This window comes from Zophobas morio, unplaced genomic scaffold, assembly GCF_036711695.1.
Source record: "Zophobas morio isolate AGI-343-1 ecotype UQ-CSIRO unplaced genomic scaffold, CSIRO_AGI_Zmor_V1 ptg000038l, whole genome shotgun sequence".
NCBI classification, from domain to species: domain Eukaryota; kingdom Metazoa; phylum Arthropoda; class Insecta; order Coleoptera; family Tenebrionidae; genus Zophobas; species Zophobas morio.
Genome location: NW_026972143.1, coordinates 3,981,450 through 4,000,117, shown reverse-complemented (window position 1 = coordinate 4,000,117; position 18,668 = coordinate 3,981,450). Strand labels below are relative to the sequence as shown.

General features: G+C 33.9%; 1 protein-coding gene across 1 annotated transcript in view; it reads left to right on the top strand.

Annotated features, from left to right (window-relative positions):
• Positions 1–18,668, top strand: part of LOC135140185 (14-3-3 protein epsilon) — a 28,623-nt gene that overhangs the window by 8,542 nt on the left and 1,413 nt on the right. The window contains exons 2-3 of the mRNA XM_064070612.1: positions 1,505–1,815; positions 9,002–9,341. Coding sequence (XP_063926682.1) covers positions 1,505–1,815; positions 9,002–9,341 — 651 coding nt within the window. The remainder of the gene's footprint in view (positions 1–1,504; positions 1,816–9,001; positions 9,342–18,668) is intronic.

Genomic DNA, 18,668 nt, shown 5'->3' with positions numbered 1-18,668 from the left:
GTATTTTGGTTGAGTAATTTCCTCAGTTGGAGTGACTGGTTTTGTTTGAGATTATAGAAACTAATTTCGTAAAGCCAAACATGTTTTATGTTCTGCGAATTAATTATCGGTGCGAGAATAACCGGTGGATTTTATTTTTGCAGTTAATTTCGTTGCAGCTGCTGCAGAATTTCAAACTTTAACCGTTTTGTTTGGATAAATATGAATGGAATTTAGTTGTTTGGAGTACTAGTCGGAATCAAATTTGCGATAACTGTTGTACGGTGATCGATCAAGCTGTCTGGATGGTATTTCAAATGTGGCGCTCTGTCATATTTGTTTGAGATGACGTCATTAACTTCTGGAGGGGGCGAATAATTTTAGGCTGTGTCACAGTAATTAAATCAATATTGGTGTTTAAAAAACTGAAGTACATAAGTATCGTATGAGCAAAGCATAATCAAACACAACATTGTACAAAATAGGAATTTTACAGCTTGTAAGGTGCCATTAAAAAAATTGTTTTCTCGTATTGAATATTTTATTTTGAGAATTGTGATGTGACAAAAACAAATGGTTTTCAGCGGAGGTAATTTACAGAGTGCTTTTTAAACTGGCGCCTTAACACATTAAAACGAGTTTCACCGTAGAAACGGGAGAATCGTTATTGAAAAGTTGATTTTCTTGGGCTTCCCAGTCAAATTGGATTTTAAGATTGTTCCAGCGTCGAACGAGCTTAATATATGCCAGCAATAAACTTCGTCTTGGTAGCCATTCCCTTTTAGTACTGGAACGACGAGCAAAGTTCTCTTTAAATCAGTTTTTTTTTTGTCGTAAAGCTCATAGATTCCGAGGGCGACAGCGTGGGGTGGTGGGTTGTACTGGCGGCGGCGGCGAATGCTAATCGATACCAGCGCCAGAAGAATGATTCCTGCTCCAGATATAAATTTTCCAACTTGATAATCCCCGAAAACGTGAACAAACAAAAAATCGGTTTGTCACCGGGGTTTTTTTTATTGAGCCATTCGTTTCAATCATTTTTACGCTTTGCTTGGGTAATATCTTCAATTGGTGTGACTGATTGTGTTTTGTTCCCATTCATAGAGTCTAATTCTGCGAAACGGAAACAATGTTTTATTTGTGTTCTTTTAATTGAGTTTTATTTGTTTTCACCGGAACATGGCGCTGAAAAATTTGCGATTTCGTGTTTTGTGGAAGTATTTTTGCGATGAGTCGCGTCAACTCGTTAACACGAGATGTCGAAATGATGAATCAAGCGAAAATTTGCCGTTGCTAACTTGTTGATTTAGCGTTACGTGAGTGAGAAATTCAACGTAGGTTGTGAAAGTCGGAAATTTTTATTCTAGTGGTCATCGCGGAGGTACGAATAGAATGTTAATTGTTGCGAGCTGAACTACCGGATTAAATTTGCAATGGTAATTCGACAGTGATCTATTATTTTGTGGGAAACTGTCCTATAATTTATTAGTACTTGTGGTTTATGAAACCGATTTTTTTCCCGCAGAAATGGTCGACGCCATGAAGAAGGTAGCCAAACTGGACCTGGAACTGACCGTGGAAGAGCGGAACCTCCTCTCGGTGGCCTACAAGAACGTAATCGGGGCAAGGAGGGCCTCGTGGCGTATAATATCGTCGATCGAACAGAAGGAGGAGAGCAAAGGCACCGACGATAAACTCGAGATGATCAGGCAGTACAGATCACAAGTCGAAAAGGAACTGAGGGATATCTGCTCGGACATTCTCGCCGTCTTGGATAAGCACCTGATTCCGGCCGCGTCTACGGGAGAATCCAAAGTGTTCTACTACAAAATGAAGGTCAGTCGTAGTAAAAGGCGGTATTAAAACGGTCGCGGCTCGGTGCTGTTATTAAGTTAATGAATAATGAGCGAGTTGAGAGCTGTCGTTCGATGTAATTATAAAGAGAAAATTGAAAAAAACAAAATTGAGGAATTTTCTTATTGAGTGCAGCGCGGTGTAATTTGATTTGTCGATAGGTGTGACAGAAGGGATAATTTCGAGGGGGATTAACCGGCGGACGAGTTGTGTTATCTCGCATTTATTGAAAGTCTAAATGCGGTTTAATCATGCGGTTTCCAGGCTGGGTTTTGTCACCACTCGATGCGTTTGTGTTGATGATAAGTAGATATGAATTAAGCTGTGGCATTTAGAGCTTTTTTGCAGATAACGGGCGATAATGATAATGATAATGTTTATAGAAATAAATTGTAGATATGAGTGCAGAATTTTTGTTGGTAAAGTTGGAGTGCGCTTTTCGAGTAGAAAACGGAAAAAGTGGCAGAAAGAGGATTTTTTTCCTTAGTTTAATTAATTGAAACATTTTTGAAGGGTGTTGGGTGAATATTCGTTCATTTGATTCAAAAAGTTGATTACGTTCATATATTTAAGCTCGTAATGTTTCCAAATTTTGATCATTTTTTGTAAAAAATTAGTCATCACTACTTGCTACTTCAGATAAAACTGATTTTGGCAATCATATACCCTCTAAAAAAAGAGTAGGCTAAATTTTCTGCAATCACTAAAGTTATTGAAACCTGAAATTTTTGGAATCTTCTGAATCTTTGAAATTTATAGAATGTTCAGAATTTTTGAAATCTCTAGAATTGCTGGAACTGCTAGACTCCAAATCTTGGAATCTTTCGAATTTCCGGAATCTCTAATTTCTTCTAAACCTCTGGAATCCCCAAAACGTCTCGAATTTCTAAAATTTTTCGAATTTTTAGAGTCGCTAATCTTAATCTTTGCAGTTTCTGCTACCGCTAGACTCTTAAACTTTGGATTTCTTGGAATCTTTGGAAAAAATCTAGAATCTTTGACGTCTCCAGAATCTCCAAAACCTCTAGAATCCTTATAATTGTCAGAATCCGTAGAAAGGTTAAAATCGCTAGATCCTAAAAATTCTACAATCTCTAGAATCTTTAAAATCTCTAAATTTGCTACAACTTCCAGAATTCCTAGAATCTTTGGAATCTCTGGAAATGCTGAATCTCTAAATCCTATAGAATCTTTAGAATTGCTGGAACCGCTAGACTCCAAATCTTGTAATCTTTCGAATTTCCAGAATCTTTAACTTCTCCTAAATCTCTGGAATCTCCAAAACGTCTCGAATTTCTCTAACCTCTAGAATTTTTGTAATTTCTAAGTCGCTAATCTTCCAGAATTACTAGAATCTTTGGAATCTCTAGAAATTCTGAATCTCTAAATCCTCGACAATCTTTAGAATGTCTGGAATCTTTAGAATCGCTAGAATTGCTGGAACCGCTACACTCTAAATTTTGGAATCTTTCGAATTTCCAGAAATTTGAACTTCTTCAAAATCTCTACAATCCCCAAAACGTCTCGAATTTTTAGAACCTGTAGAATTTTTGGAATTTCTAAAATTTTTCGAATTTTTGGAGTCGCTAATCTTAATCTTTGAAGTTTCTGCTACCGCTAGACTCTAAAACTTTGGATTTCTTGTAATCTTTGGAAAATCTAGAATCCTTGACGTCTCCAAAATCTCCAAAACCTCTAGAATCTTTATAATCTTCAAAATCCCTAGAAAGGTTAAAATCGCTAAATTCTAAAAATTCTACAATCTCTAGAATCTTTTGAATCTCTACAATTGCTAGAACCGCTTGACTCTAAATTTTGGATACTTCCGAATTTCCGGAGTCTTTAACATCTCGAGAATCATTTGAATCGCCAAAACGTCTCGAATTTCTAGATCCTCAAGAATCTGTAGAATCTTTATAATCTTCTGAATCCCTAGAATTGCTGAAACTGCTAAACTCTAAAACTTGTACAATCTCTCTAGAATTTCTAAATCTTCACAATCTCTAGAATCTTCAAAATCTCTAGAATCTTTCAAATCTCGAGGATGGCTGGAATTCCTAGACTCAAAAACTTAATACCATATTTAGAATCTCTAAATTCTTTCGAATTACTGAAACCTTCTAAATTTTTAAAATCTTCGGAGTCTTTAAAATTTCTAGAATTTTCAGAATCTTTGGAATCTCTGGAAAGTCTGAATCTCTAAATCCTACAGAATCTTCGGAATGTCTGGAATCTTTAGAATCTCTAGAAAAGTTGAAATTGGTAGACCCTAAAACTTTTGGAATCTTTGGAATTTTTATAATCTTTAGAATCTCTAGAATCTTTAGCATCTGCAGAACTTCTGGAATCTCTAAAACCTCATGAATTTGTAGAATTTTTAGAATCTCTAATCTCTGGAATTACTGGAACCGCTAGATTCTAAAACTTTGGTTTTCTTGGAATCTCTAGAAAATTTAGAATCTTTGACGTCTCCAAAATCTCTAAAACCTCTAGAATATTTATAATCTTCAGAATCCCTAGAAAGGTTAAAATCGCCAGATTCTAAAAATTCTACAATCTCTAGAATCTTTAGAATTTCTACAATTGTTTGAAACGCTAGACTCTAAATCTTGGATACTTCCGAATTTCCAGAATCTTTAACATCTCCAGAATCTCTAGAATTGCCAAAACGTCTCGAATTTCTAGAACCTCTAGAGTTTTTGGAATTTCTAAAATGTTTCGAATCTTTAAGAGTCGCTAATCTCTGAAGCTTCTGTAACCGCTAGACTCTAAAACCTATGATTTCTTGGATTCTTTGGGAAATCTAGAATGTTTAACGTGTCCAGAATCTCCAAAAACCTCTACAATTCCTAGAATTGCTGAAACTGCTAACTCTAAATCTTTACAATCTCTTGAATCTCTAATTTCTCCAGTCTCTAGAATTTTTCAAATCTCTAGGATAGCTGGAATCCCTAGACTCAAAAGCTTAATATCATATTTAGAATATAAATTTTCTGCAATCTCTCGAATTACTGGAACCTTCTAAATTTTTAGAATTTTCGGAGTCTTTGAAATTTCTAAAATTTTTAGAATCTTTGGAATCTCTGGAAATTCTGAATCTCGAAATCCTATAGAATCTTCGGAATGTCTGTCATCTTTAGAATATCTTGAAAAGTTGAAATCGCTAGACCCTAAAACTTTTGGAATCTTTGGAATTTTTATAATCTTCAGAATCTCTAGAATCTTTAGCATCTACAGAACGTCTAGAATCTCTAAAACATTTAGAAATTTCTAGAATCCAGAATTGCTGGAACCGCTAGACTCTAAAACGGTGAATTTCTTGGAAGATTCTAAAGATTCCCTAAAACCTCAAGAATTTCTAGAATCTTAGAAACTCTAATATCTGGAACTACTGGAACCGCTAAATTCTAAAACTTTGGGTTTTCTTGGAATCTTTGGAAAATCTAGAATCTTTGACGTGTCCAGGATCTGCAAAACCTCTACAATCTTGATAATCTTCAGAATCCCTAGAAAAGTTAAAATCGCTGGATTCTAAAAATTCTACAATCTCTAGAATTTTTAGAATCTATAATTGCTGGAACCGCTAGACCCAGAGTCTTGGATACTTTCGAATTTCCGGAATCTTTAGCATTAGAATCTCTACAATTGCTGGAACCGCTAGACTCTAAATCTTGGATATTTCCGAGTTTCCAGAATCTTGAACATCTCCAGAACCTCTAGAATCGCCAAAACGTCTCGAATTTCTAGAACCTCTTGAATTTTTGGAATTTCTAATGTTCTTCGAATCTTTAGAGTCGCTAATCTCTGAAGCCTCTGTAACCGCTAGACTCTAAACCCCACGATTTCTTAGATTCTTTGGAAAATCTAAAATCTTTAACGTCTCTAGAATCTAAACAAACCTCTAGAATCTTTACAATCTTCAGAATCTCGAGAATTGGTGAAACTGCTAAGCTCTAAAATTTGTGCAATCTCTAGAATCTCTAAATTCTCCACAATCTCTAGAATCTTCAAAATCTCTAGAATCTTTCAAATCTCTAGGATGGCTGGAATTCTTAGACTCAAAAACTGAATACCATATTTAGAATCTCTAAATTCTTTCGAATTACTGAAACCTTCTAAATTTTTAGAATCTTCGGAGTCTTTGAAATTTCTAGAATTTTGAGAATCTTTGGAATCTGGAAACTCTGAATCTCTAAATCCTATTGATTCTTCGGAATGTCTGGAATCTTTAGAATCTCCAGAATCCTTGGCATCTGCAGAACTTCTAGAATCTCTACTAAAACCTTTAGAATTTCTAGAATCTAGAATTGCTGGAACCGCTAGACTGTACAACGTTGAATTTCTTGGAATCTTTACAATCTCTAAAACCTTAAAAATTTCTAGAATCTTTGGAATCTATCGAATCTCTGGAATTACTGGAACCGCTAAATTCTAAAACTTTAGAAAATCCAGAATGTTTAACTTCTGGGCGGGGCTGTCAAGATAAGACTGATTTTGGCAAATGAGATTTCCTCTAAGAGAAGAGAGGGTGGGTGGGCGGGGCTAGTAGCTGTTAAGATAAGACTGATTTTTGGCAAATGCATATCCTCTAAGAAAAGAGAGGGTGAGTGGGTGGGGCTAGTACCTGTTAAGAAAGCCTGATTTTGGCAAATGAGATTCGTTTAATAAAATAGAGGACGGGTGGGTGGGGTTAGTGCCTGCCAAAATAAGACTGAGATTGGCAAATGGCCTACTCTCTAAAAAAAATGAACGGCGAGTGGACGGGGCTGGTACTTGCCAAGATAACACAGATTTTGCCAAATGACTTACCCTCTAAGAAAATGAAGGGTAGAGCGTATATCATTTGGCAAAATCAGTCTTATCTTGGCAAGTGTTGACCCCACCCACCCACCCTTTCTTTTTTTAGAGAGCAAAATTGACAATAAGTTTTTTTTTTTTGTTATAACCGGCCAAGTTTTACAACATTTTATATGATAATGTATTTACAGGTCAGTAACTTAAAGTAGTTAACATGAAATGTTTAAATAAACGCCACACACAAAGTATAAGTTTCTCGTTACTAAGAATAATAAAGGATAATAAAGGAGTCTAACAGCATTTGTTTCTGTTGTTAAATAGAGACCATTAAATGTAATGAAGATTTACTAGAAATGTCGTAAAATGCTGTTCAAATATGTGGTAAAAATTCTCCACTCTATTTAAAAGTAGTACATATGTCGTAATAACTTAAAAATAATGCCATTACAAACACTGAAAAACATACAAGTAATAAAACCTTATTTCACAAAGTTTTGCTTCATCGTTTTTCTTAACAATCACAAATTATTTTTTTTAAGTAATTCATTATTTTAACAATTACTTTTTTACATTATTTTTCTATCATCTAACGGGGCAAGAAAAAACGTGTTAGAAGGAAAAAGTCAGTGAGTAATTAATTTTATTGTTACGTCGATGGGTGAATAAAATCGGCGTGTATGAAACTGACTACACAGCAATTATGTACAATATAAATCCGGCGCAACTTGACTGTACTCTCGTGGACTGAACTGACTGAATAATAATCGTTCCCGAAGGTGGCCTCTATTTAAATCCATACTCCCCTTTTAGAAGTTCCGCAGTCGAGATCTTTCTGAACTGCCCAAAGCGATTTCCGCTTCCAAGCTTTTCTCCGGCCGCCGTCATAGAAAATGAGTCATCATCGCATTATTAACGCATTTGTTACGTATTCACATCAATAAAATCAAATAAAATAAATGGAATTGTATTACATTTTGTAAACATGTCTCTAAAACATGGAGCACTTTAATTCAGTAGATTTAATTGTAAATAAATTATTTCACACTTACCAAAATATCTTTCCGCAGATTTGAGGATGCTGCTAAACTGCACGATAAAATTTTTGTTACAGGTAAACAAAGCTTACATTGCGCTTTTAAATTTTTAGACGACTTCTCAGTGCATTCAAAAACATTTTCATAGCTAAGCCAAGGTAAATGAAGATCACCGTTTTTGGTGGTCATTGTAATTATAATAATCACAATCACAATATAACTCACAATTACAAGATCGACAATTGCTCTTCAAGGGCTGTTTAAAAAGTGGCTGCAAATTTTGCAAATTCCAGCTTTTATATTAATCACAAATTTTGTAAAAAAGTTCACAACAGCACCACTGGAAAAAATTGGGTTTTACATATTACACAAAACTTTTGCCAAAGTTCTTTTTCTTCTTGTTAAGTAAAATTTAAAGCAAATTTCAAAACCATGAAGTGATATTCATAGATTTCAGTTTAACTAATAACGGAGTACCACGAATATCAACCCAATCCCAGTCTTATTATTCAGAGAAATGCAAAATGCAATTCACAGAAAAATACATCTCAAAGTCGTTAAAATAATATTTGAAGAACTTATGTATCATGGTTTCCTAAGAAATTCTGTGCTAAACTCGTTTTAGATTTTGACTCTTTACTTGGTTAAAATTATCTTTATAAAAATTTAATTTGTTTATTCGGTTTCTAACACATTGATTTGTCGACTGTGTCGAGGTTTTCAAATTTTTCTGTTTCCTTTTGTTATAAGGCAGTTACCAAACTCATAGTGTAATATTTGGACTATTGAAAAATTCTTAGAAGATGGCGTTAGTTTTAAGATTCAAAATTTAAATCTTATGTGGTATCTCATCGAGTAAAAAGTAATTTTTTGCTAAATTTTCGTTGGTCTGCATCTTAAAATTGTCAAATTATGATTAAGTAATTAATTATCGTTTTAAAAGTACCAAAATAATAAACTAAGTGGTTATTTTACCACGATCTAATTTTAATAACTTTCCAAAAAAAATAAACCGAAAACTCAAATGTCTAATATTAGCCCATTACGTTCTAATTTTAAAAGTTGGAGAAAATTTGCAGCTTAGTCTCAAATATCTAATATTAGTCCCGGGCGCATCCTCCCCCATTCATCCCTCTCCGCCGCACGCCAGCACTGCACTCCTCTACGACCCCTTTTTTTCACGGCCATCTGCCGGTATCGATCCGCACTACGCCGCTCCCGAGCGCCCCCAGGCGCCGCAACGTAATCGGCGCCGCTATTCTTTTCGCATATTTTCTATATATCTATATATTTTTCTCCGCTCTCTCTGCTAACCGTCTGCGTCTGTTCGTTTTCAGGGCGATTACCACCGATACCTGGCCGAATTCGCAACGGGCAACGACCGCAAAGACGCCGCCGAACACTCGTTGGTGGCTTACAAATCGGCGAGCGACATCGCCATGACAGAACTGCCGCCTACGCATCCGATCAGGCTCGGCCTCGCGTTGAACTTCTCCGTATTCTATTACGAAATCCTGAATAGTCCGGACAGGGCCTGCCGCCTCGCGAAGGCGGCATTCGACGACGCCATCGCCGAGTTGGATACGTTATCGGAGGAGAGCTATAAAGACAGCACGTTGATAATGCAGTTGCTGCGGGATAACCTGACGCTGTGGACCAGTGATATGCAAGGAGATGGTTTGTATTTTTCTCTTTTATGATTTAGGTTCAAAAATACTGAAGTCGAAAAAGAAATAGTCGAAACGGTATAGCGCTTTATATCGTTTATGGTAACTGACCGAAAATTACTGCAAGTTGTAAGCGTACGAATAAGTTTGAAGTGGTCATTTGTGTCACATGCCCGAAGCATAATCTCATCGTTTGCGATATGAATATTTTCCAGTGAAATTTTTGGCGGTTTTTGATTTAGACTCAAAACCTTGTACTATATTTAGAATCTCTAAATTCTCTAGGAACTCTAGAATTGTTGGAGTCTTTGAAATTTTTGAAATTTTTACAACCAATTTCAGGAATCTTTTTATAATCTCTGAAATGTTTAGAATTATTAGAATCTTCAGAATCTCTAGAATGATTAGAATCGCTAGACTCTAAAACTTGTACAATTCTTAGAATGTTGACATTCTCTACAATTTACATAATTACTAGAATCTTTGGATCTCCGAAAACTCTTGAGTCTCTAAATCCCATGGAATCTCTAGAATCTTTAGAATGTCTCCATCAAAAGCAAAATTTAGAATCTACAATTGCTGGAACCGCTAGACTCTATCTTTGAATCTTTCGAGAATTTCCAGAATCTTTAACATCTCCAGAATCTCTAGAATCGCCAAAACGTCTCGAATTTCTAGAATTTCTAGAATTTTTGGCGTTTCTAAAATTTTTCGTATCTTTAGAGTGTTTAATCTCTAAAGTTTCTGTAACCGCTAGACTCTAAACCTTTGGAATTCTTGGAACCTTTGGAAAATCTAGAATCTTTAACGCCTCCAGAATCTCCAAAATTTCTAGAATCTCTAGACCCTTTACAATCTTCAGAACACCAGAAAGATTGAAATCGCTAGACTCCAAAAATTCTACAATCTCTAGAAGCTTTGGAATCTCTACAATTGTTGCAACCGGTAGACTCTAAATCTTGGAATCTTTCGAATTTCCAGACTCTTTTAGGGTCGCTAATCTGTTACCGCTAGACTCTAAAACTTTGGATTTCTTGGAATCTTTGGAAAGTTTAGAATTTTTGACGTCTCCAGAATCTCCAAAATCTCTAGAATTTTTATACTCTTTAGAATCCCTAGAAAGGTTGAAATCGCTAGACTCTAAAAATTATACAATCTTTAGAATCTCTACAATTGCGAAACCGCTAGACTCTAAAACTTTGGATTTCTTGGAATCTTCTGAAAATGTAGAATATTTGACATGTCCAGATTCTCCAAAAACCTCTAGAATCTTTATAATCTTCGGAATCCCTAGAATTACTGAAACTGCTAAACTCTAAAACTGATACAGTCTCTAGAATCTCTAAATCCTCCACAATCTCTAGAATCTTTCAAATCTCTAGGATGGCTGGAATCCCTAGACTAAAAAACTTAATACCATATTTAGAACCTCTAAATTTTCTACAATCTCTCGAATCACTAAAACCTTCGAAATTTTTGGAATCTTCTGAATCTTTGAAATTTCTAGAATTTTTATAATCTTTGGAATCTCTAGAATGGTTCGATTCGCTATACTTTATAAAACTTATACAGTCTCTAGAATCTCTAACTTTCCTACAACTTCCAGAATTACTAGAATCTTTGGAAATTCTGAATCTCTAAATCCTCTACAATCTTTAGAATGTCTGGAATCTTCAGAATCTCTAGAATTGTAGAATTGCTGGAACCGCTAGACTCCAAATCTTGGAATTTTTCGAATTTCCAGAATCTTTTAACTTCTAAACCTCTAGAATCCCCAAAAGGTCTCAAATTTCTAGAACCTCTAGGATTTTTGGAATTTCTAAAATGTTTCGAATCTTTAGAATCGCTAATCTTAATCTGTGAAGCTTCTGTTGCCACTAGACCCTAAAATTTTGCATTTCTTGGAATCTTTGACGCCTCCAGAATCTCCAAAACCTGTAGAATCTTACAATATTCAGAATTCCTAGAATTATTGAAACTCCTAAACTCTAAAACTTGTACAGACTCTAGAATTTCTAAATTCGCCACAATCTCTGGATTCTCCGAAATCTCTAGAATCTTTCAAATCTCTAGGATGGCTAGAATCCCTAGACTCAAAAACTTGCACCATACTCTCTCAGAATCTCTAAATTTTATGCAATCTCTCGAATTACTGAAACCTTCGAAAATTTTGAAATATTCGAAATCTTTGAAATTTCTAGAATTTTCAGAATCTTTGGAATCTCTAGAATGGCTATAATCGTTGGATTCTAAAACTTGTACAATCTCTAGGATCGCTAAATTTTCTACAACTTCCAGATTTCCTAGAATCTTTGGAATCTCTGGAAATTCTGAACTTCTAAATCTTATAGAATCTTTGGAATATCTAGAATCTTTAGAATCTCTAGAAAAGCTGAAATCGCTAGCGCCTAAAACTTTTAGAATGTTTGGAATTTTTATGATCTTTCGAATCTCCAGAATCTTTGGCATCTGCAGAAATTCTAGATTCTCTAAAGCCTCTAGAATTTTTAAAATCTCTAGAATTTTTAAAATCTCTAGAATTGCTGGAACCGTAGGCTCTAAAACGTTGAATTTCTGGAAATCTTTACAATCTCTGAAACCTCCAGAATTTCTAGAATCTTTAGAATTTTTGGAATTTATAAAATTTCTCGAATCTTTAGAATCTCTTAATCTCTAGAAGCACTGTAACCGCTAGATTCTGAAACTTTCGATTTCTTGAATATCCAGAATCTCTAAAACCTTTAGATTCTTTATGATCTTCAGAATCCCTAGAATTCTGATATTTCAAAACTCTAAAACTTGCACAATGTTTAGAATCTCTTTTTCTCTATAGTCTCTAGAAATACTAGAATCTTCAGAATCTTTCAAGTTTCTAGCATGGCTGGAAGCGCTAGACTCGAAAATTTGTACCATATTTAGAGTCTAAATTTTATACAATTTCCCGAATTACTGGATCTTTCAAATTTCTAGTATCTTCGGAATCTTTGAAATATCTAGAATCATCGGAATCTTTAGAATCTCTAGAGTGGCTAGAATCGCTAAATTTTAAAACTTGTGCAATCTAATCGCTAGATCCTAAAACTTGGAATCTTTGGATTGTTTATAACACTATGCAACACTAAAAAATTCACAGAAAGTTCAGATAGTGTTTGAGGTTGGGTATACTCCATATACTAAAGAAAAAAATGTTTTATACTCATATCACATCACAAAACATAGATAATGGGTGTTTTGTTTTTCTTACTTTTTGGGACACTTGATTGCATTTAATCGTAAAAATATCGCTTTTATGTATCCACCCATGCTTGCAGACTTCTGTTGGTGTCTTCAGAGGGATACCGCGAGATCTGGCTACAATAGGAATGCCAATCGTTCGAAAAAAAAGACCTTTTCTAATGAAAAATGAAGTATTGTTTTATTAATTTTGTATGATTTCAAAAAATTCAATAAACACTTTTCATTGTGATACCTGATGTGATAGGTACGTACCTATACTCCATATACTAAAGAAAAAAATGTTTATACCCATATCACATCATAAAACATAGTTAACGGGTGTTTTGTTTTTCTTACTTTTTGGGACACTTGATTGCAGTTAATCGTAAAAATATCGCTTTTATGTATCCACCCATGCTTGCAGACTTCTGTTGGCGTCTTCAGAGGGATACTGCGAGATCTGGCTACAATAGGAATGCCAATCGTTAGAAAAAAAAAAGACGTTTTTCAATGAAAAATGAAGTATTGTTTTATTAATTTTGTATGATTTCAAAAAATTCAATAAACACTTTTCATTGTGATACCTGATGTGATAGGTTGGGTACCTATACTCCATATACTAAAGAAAAAAATGTTTTATACTCATATCACATCACAAAACATAGATAACGGGTGTTTTGTTTTTCTTACTTTTTGGGACACTTGATTGCATTTAATCGTAAAAATATCGCTTTTATGTATCCACCCATGCTTGTAGACTTCTGTTGGTGTCTTCAGAGGGATACTGCGAGATCTGGCTACAATAAGAATGCCAATCGTTCGAGAAAAAAGACCTTTTTCAATGAAAAATGAAGTTTTGTTTTATTAATTTTGTATGATTTCAAAAAATTCAATAAACACTTTTCACTTTGAAACCTGATGTGATACGACTCTTTCAAGCACAATCCTCAATTGAGTTTGAGGTAAGAAATTTTAACTACATACTGTGCATTCTGTGAATTTTATTTTTTTTTAATTTGTTGCATAGTGTAATCTTTAGAATCTCCAGAATCTTTAGCATCTGCAGAACTTCTGGAATCTATAAAACCTCTGGAATTTTTAGAATCTCTGGAATTACTGGAACCGTTAGACTCTAAAAGGTTGAATTTCTTGGAGTCTTTACAATCTTTAAAACCTCTAGAATCTATAGAATCTTTAAAACTTTTGGAATCAATAAAATTTCTCCGATCTTTGGAATCTCTATTCTCTAGAATTACTGGAACCGTTAGATTCAAAAATTTTGAATTTATTGGAATTTTTAGAAAATCCAAAATCTTTCACTTCTCCAGAATCTCTAAGACCTCTAGAATCTTTATAATCTTCAGAATCCCTAGAATTCTGAAATTGCAAAACTCTAAAACTTGTACAGACTCTTGAATTTCGAAATTCGCCACAATCTCTGGAATCTTTGAAATCTCTAGAATCTTTCAAATGTCTTGGATGGCTAGAATCCCTAGACTCGAAAACTTGTACCATATTTAGTATCTCTAAATTTTCTACAATCTCTCGAATTACTGAAACCTTTGAAAACTTTGGAATCTTCGAAATATCTGAAATTTCTAGAATTTTCAGAATCTTTGGAATCTCTGGAATCGCTGGATTCTAAAATTTGTACAATCTCTAGAATCGCTAAATTTTCTACAACTTCCAGATTTACTAGAATATTTGGAATCTCTGGAAATTCTGAATTTCTAAATCTTATAGAATCTTTGGAATATCTGGAATCTTTAGAATCTCTAGAAAAGCTGAATTCGCTAGACCCTAAAACTTTTGGAATGTTTGGAATTTTTATGATCTTTCGAATCTCCAGAATCTTTGGCATCTGCAGAAATTCTAGAATCTCTAAAGTCTCTAGAATTTTTAAAATCTCTAGAATTGCTGGAACCGTAGGCTCTAAAACGTTGAATTTCTGGGAATCTTTACAATCTCTGAAACCTCTCGAATTTCTAGAATCCTTAGAATTTTTGGAATTTATAAAATTTCTGGAATCTTTAGAAAATCTTAATCTCTAGAAGCACTCCAACCGCTAGATTCTAAAACTTTCGATTTCTTGAATATCCAGAATCTCTAAAACCTTTAGATTCTTTATGATCTTCAGAATCCCTAGAATTCTGACATTTCAAAACTCTAAAACTTGCACAATGTTTAGAATCTCTTCTTGTCTATAGTCTCTAGAAATACTAGAATCTTCAGAATCTTTCAAGTTTCTAGCATGGCTGGAAGCGCTAGACTCGAAAACTTGTACCATATTTAGAGTCTAAATTTTCTACAATTTCCCGAATTACTGGATCTTTGAAATTTCTAGAATCTTCCGAATCTTTGAAATGTCTAGAATCATCAGAATCTTTAGAATCTCTAATCGCTAGATCGTAAAACTTGGAATCTTTGGAATGTTTATAATCTTTTGAATCTCCAGAATCTTTAGCATCTGCAGAATTGCTGGAACCGTTAGACTCTAAAACGTTGAATTTCTTGGAATCTACAATCTCTAAAACCTCTAGAATTTATAAAATTTTTCCAATCTTTGGAATCTCTATTCTCTAGAATTACTGGAACCGTTAAATTCTAAAACTTTGAATTTATTGGAATCTTTAGAAAATCTAGAATCTTTATGATCTTCAGAATTCCTAGGACAATGTCTAGGATCTCGAAATTCTCTACAATTTCTAGAATTACTAGAATCTCTATAATTTTTAAAATCTCTAGGATAGCTGGAACCTCTAGACTCGAAAACTTGTACCAAATTTAGTTTAATTCTTTAAATTTTCTACAATTTCTCGAATTCCTGGAATTTTTGGAAGCTCTAGAACGGTTGGAGTTAACTAGAATCTTCGGAATCCCTGGAAACTCTTGAAATCGCTAGATCCTAAAACTTTTGGAATTTTTATAATCTTTAGAATCTCCAGAATCTGTAACATCTGCAGAACTCTTGGAATCTCTAAAACCTCTGGAATTTTTAGAATCTGTAAAATTGCTGGAACCGTCAGGCTCTAAAAACGTTGAATTTTTGGAATCTCTACAATCTCTCCTCTAGAATTTTTGGAATTTATAAAATGTCTCGAATCTCTAGAATTGAATTACTGGTACCCCTAGATTCTAGAACTTTGGATTTCTTGGAATCTTTAGAAAATCCAGAATTTTTAACCTCTAGAACCTCTAAAACCTCTAGAATCTTTATAATCTTCAAAATCTTTAAAATGTCGAATTACCGGAATCTTTAAAATTTTCGGCATCTTTGGAATCTTTGAAATCTCTAGAATCATCAGAATTTTTAGAATCTCTAGAATGGCTAGATTTACTAGAATCTTTGGAATCTCTGCAAACCCTTGAAATCGTTGGATCCTAAAACGTTTGGAATCTTTAGAATCTTCAGCATCTGCAAAGCTTCAGTAATCTCTAAAACCTATGGAATTTTTAGAATATCAAGAATTGGTGGTACCGTTGGACTCTAAAACGTTGAATTTCTTGGAATCTTTACAATGTCTAAAATCACTAGAATTTTTAGAATCTTCAGAATTTTTGGAATATATAAAATTACTCGAATCTTTTGAATCTCTATTCTCTAGAATCCTAAAACTTGCAATCTTTGGAATTTGTAGAATCTTTAGAATCTCCAGTATCTTTAGCATCTGCAGAACTTCTAGAATCTCTAAAACCTTTGGAACTTTTAGAGTCTCTAGAGTTGCTCGAATCGCTAGACTCTAAAACCTCTATAATTTCTAGAATCTTCAGAATTTTTGGAATTCATAAAATTTCTCGAATCTTTGGAATCTCTAATCTCAAGAATTACTGGAACCGTTAAATTCTAAAACTTTGGATTTTTTGGGGTCTCTAAAACCTCTAGAATCTTTACGATCTCTCGAATTACTGGAATATTTGAAGTCTCTAGAATCATCAGTATCTTTAGGATCTCTAGAATGGCTAGAATTACTAGAATGTTTGGACTCTGGAAACTCTTGAAATCGCCAGATCCTAAAAGTTTTGGAATCTTTGGAATTTTTATAATCTTTAGAATCTCCAGAACCTTTAGCATTTGCAGAACTTCTGGAATCTTTAAAAACTCTGGAATTTTTAGAATCTCTAGAATTCTAAAACGTTGAATTTCTTGGAATCTTTACAATCTCTAAAACCTCTGGAATTTCTATAATCTTTGGAATTTTTGGAATTTATAAAATTTCTCGCATCTTTAGAATCTCCAATCTCTAGAATCGGAACCTCTAGATTCTAAAACTTTGGATTTCTTGGAACCTTTGGAAAATCCAGAATCTCTAGAATTGCTGAAACCGCCAAACTCTAAAAACTTGCACAATCCCTAGAATCTTCAAATACTCTACAGTCTCTATAATTACTAGAATCTTCAGAATCTCTAAATTCTCAACAATTTCTAGAATATCTAAATTCTCTACAATTCCCAGAATAACTAGAATCTTTGAAATCTCTACATCCTATGGAATCTCTGGAATCTTTAGAATTTCTAAAATTTTCACTAGCTTTAGAATCTCTCAAAAGGTTGATATTACTTCATTGGATTTTGTAACAGTTGTAAATATAGAAAAAGTTTTGGAGTGATCATTTATTCGTCTAAAAATAGTCTAATTATTTGGCAACATAACTGCGAGCATTGTTGGAATGGAATTTGTCTATCTGACGAATGCCAAGCTCTATGTTTTCTGGACGTGTCTGTCCAGATTTTAATTAGACAAATCTTCGAAACTACCGGACCGATTGCTGTCATGTTTTTTATAAAATGACATACTCCAGTACTTCTGGTTTATGAATTTGCCTTGATTTTTATCACAATTACTTTTCAAAAATTGTGCATCCTCGTCAGTTTTTTTTTTGTCTAACGAATTGAATTTAGTAATATACTTTTCTTTTCCTAAATACACAGAGTGAGAGTAAGAAGTCTGTGAATTCATATCTAGCAATAATAAAATTTTTAAGTTCTTAATTAAACGTTTGCTTCATAGACCTAAAATTATTAATTACTTTTTTAAATGTTAGTTTCCACAGTTGTAATGAAAATATAATATAGAGTAAAACTTATCGTTTTGAATGTGATTAAGATAAAAAAAAAAAACAATTAAAATAAAAGATAAAATAGCTTATCAACTTTTTTTGAAGGCACTACTTAACGATGATCCGTGAATTTCGATAAGGACCGGAAAGCGTTTCCAGGTGCAGTATTGCGATAAGCTTAATTAAATTTGCCGATTGGATCATCTAAAGGTATTTAATTTCATGAGTATGATTAGTTTATTTTTCGGATTTTAAGTTTTGACGTCACCTTATCGGACTAAAGGAGTTTTTTTTTTTTTAATAGAGTAATAATCGCTGGTTTTTTGTTATCAGTTGATTTCTGACTAAAACTAATGAGACTTTTAAAATGAAATTTACAAAAACGAGACGAGTCGAGTTTTTTAATTTTTCGAGATACTGTCACAGCTAAAGGAATTGTTTCTGAAATAATTGCGGCAGCTACTATTTCTTACAACTACCACTTGCTGCGCTTAATCGTGTAATTTTACAGTTATACATATCAAGTAATTGCGTTTCAACCGGAAAGTTCCATTTAAAGTGATGTTAATAGCAATAAGCGGCAAATTTTGTGGTGTTGTTTTACGTGGAATTGAGATTCTTAAAATTTGATTTATGTAACAAAAACACAACCAAAATTTGACTAAATAATATTATTAAAAGTAAATCGCTTTTTAACTGTTCTGAATTTCGTCGAAAGACCACCGACAAAAAGTCGCATTATTCTTGGCGATGAGATTATGCGATGCGGATGTGACTAACGTACGAAAGCGGCTTCACCAGGAACGAAGTTTACGTGACTGGTGAAATTGACGTTGTTTAAATTCGTAGTCAAAATTAGTAAGCGCTAAAGTTACCACAACGTGAATAAATATCGCCAGATATCACCAGCTGCCGCTGTTTTCAGACCGAGTGTTTATTTGCGAAAGACTTTTTACTTTAAAACAAAATTGTTAAAATAAATTCAGAGCCGACGATGCGAAACAGTGGCGTAAATCGGGCAATAAATTAACCTGTAAAATTAAATATGATGGTCACAAATTGC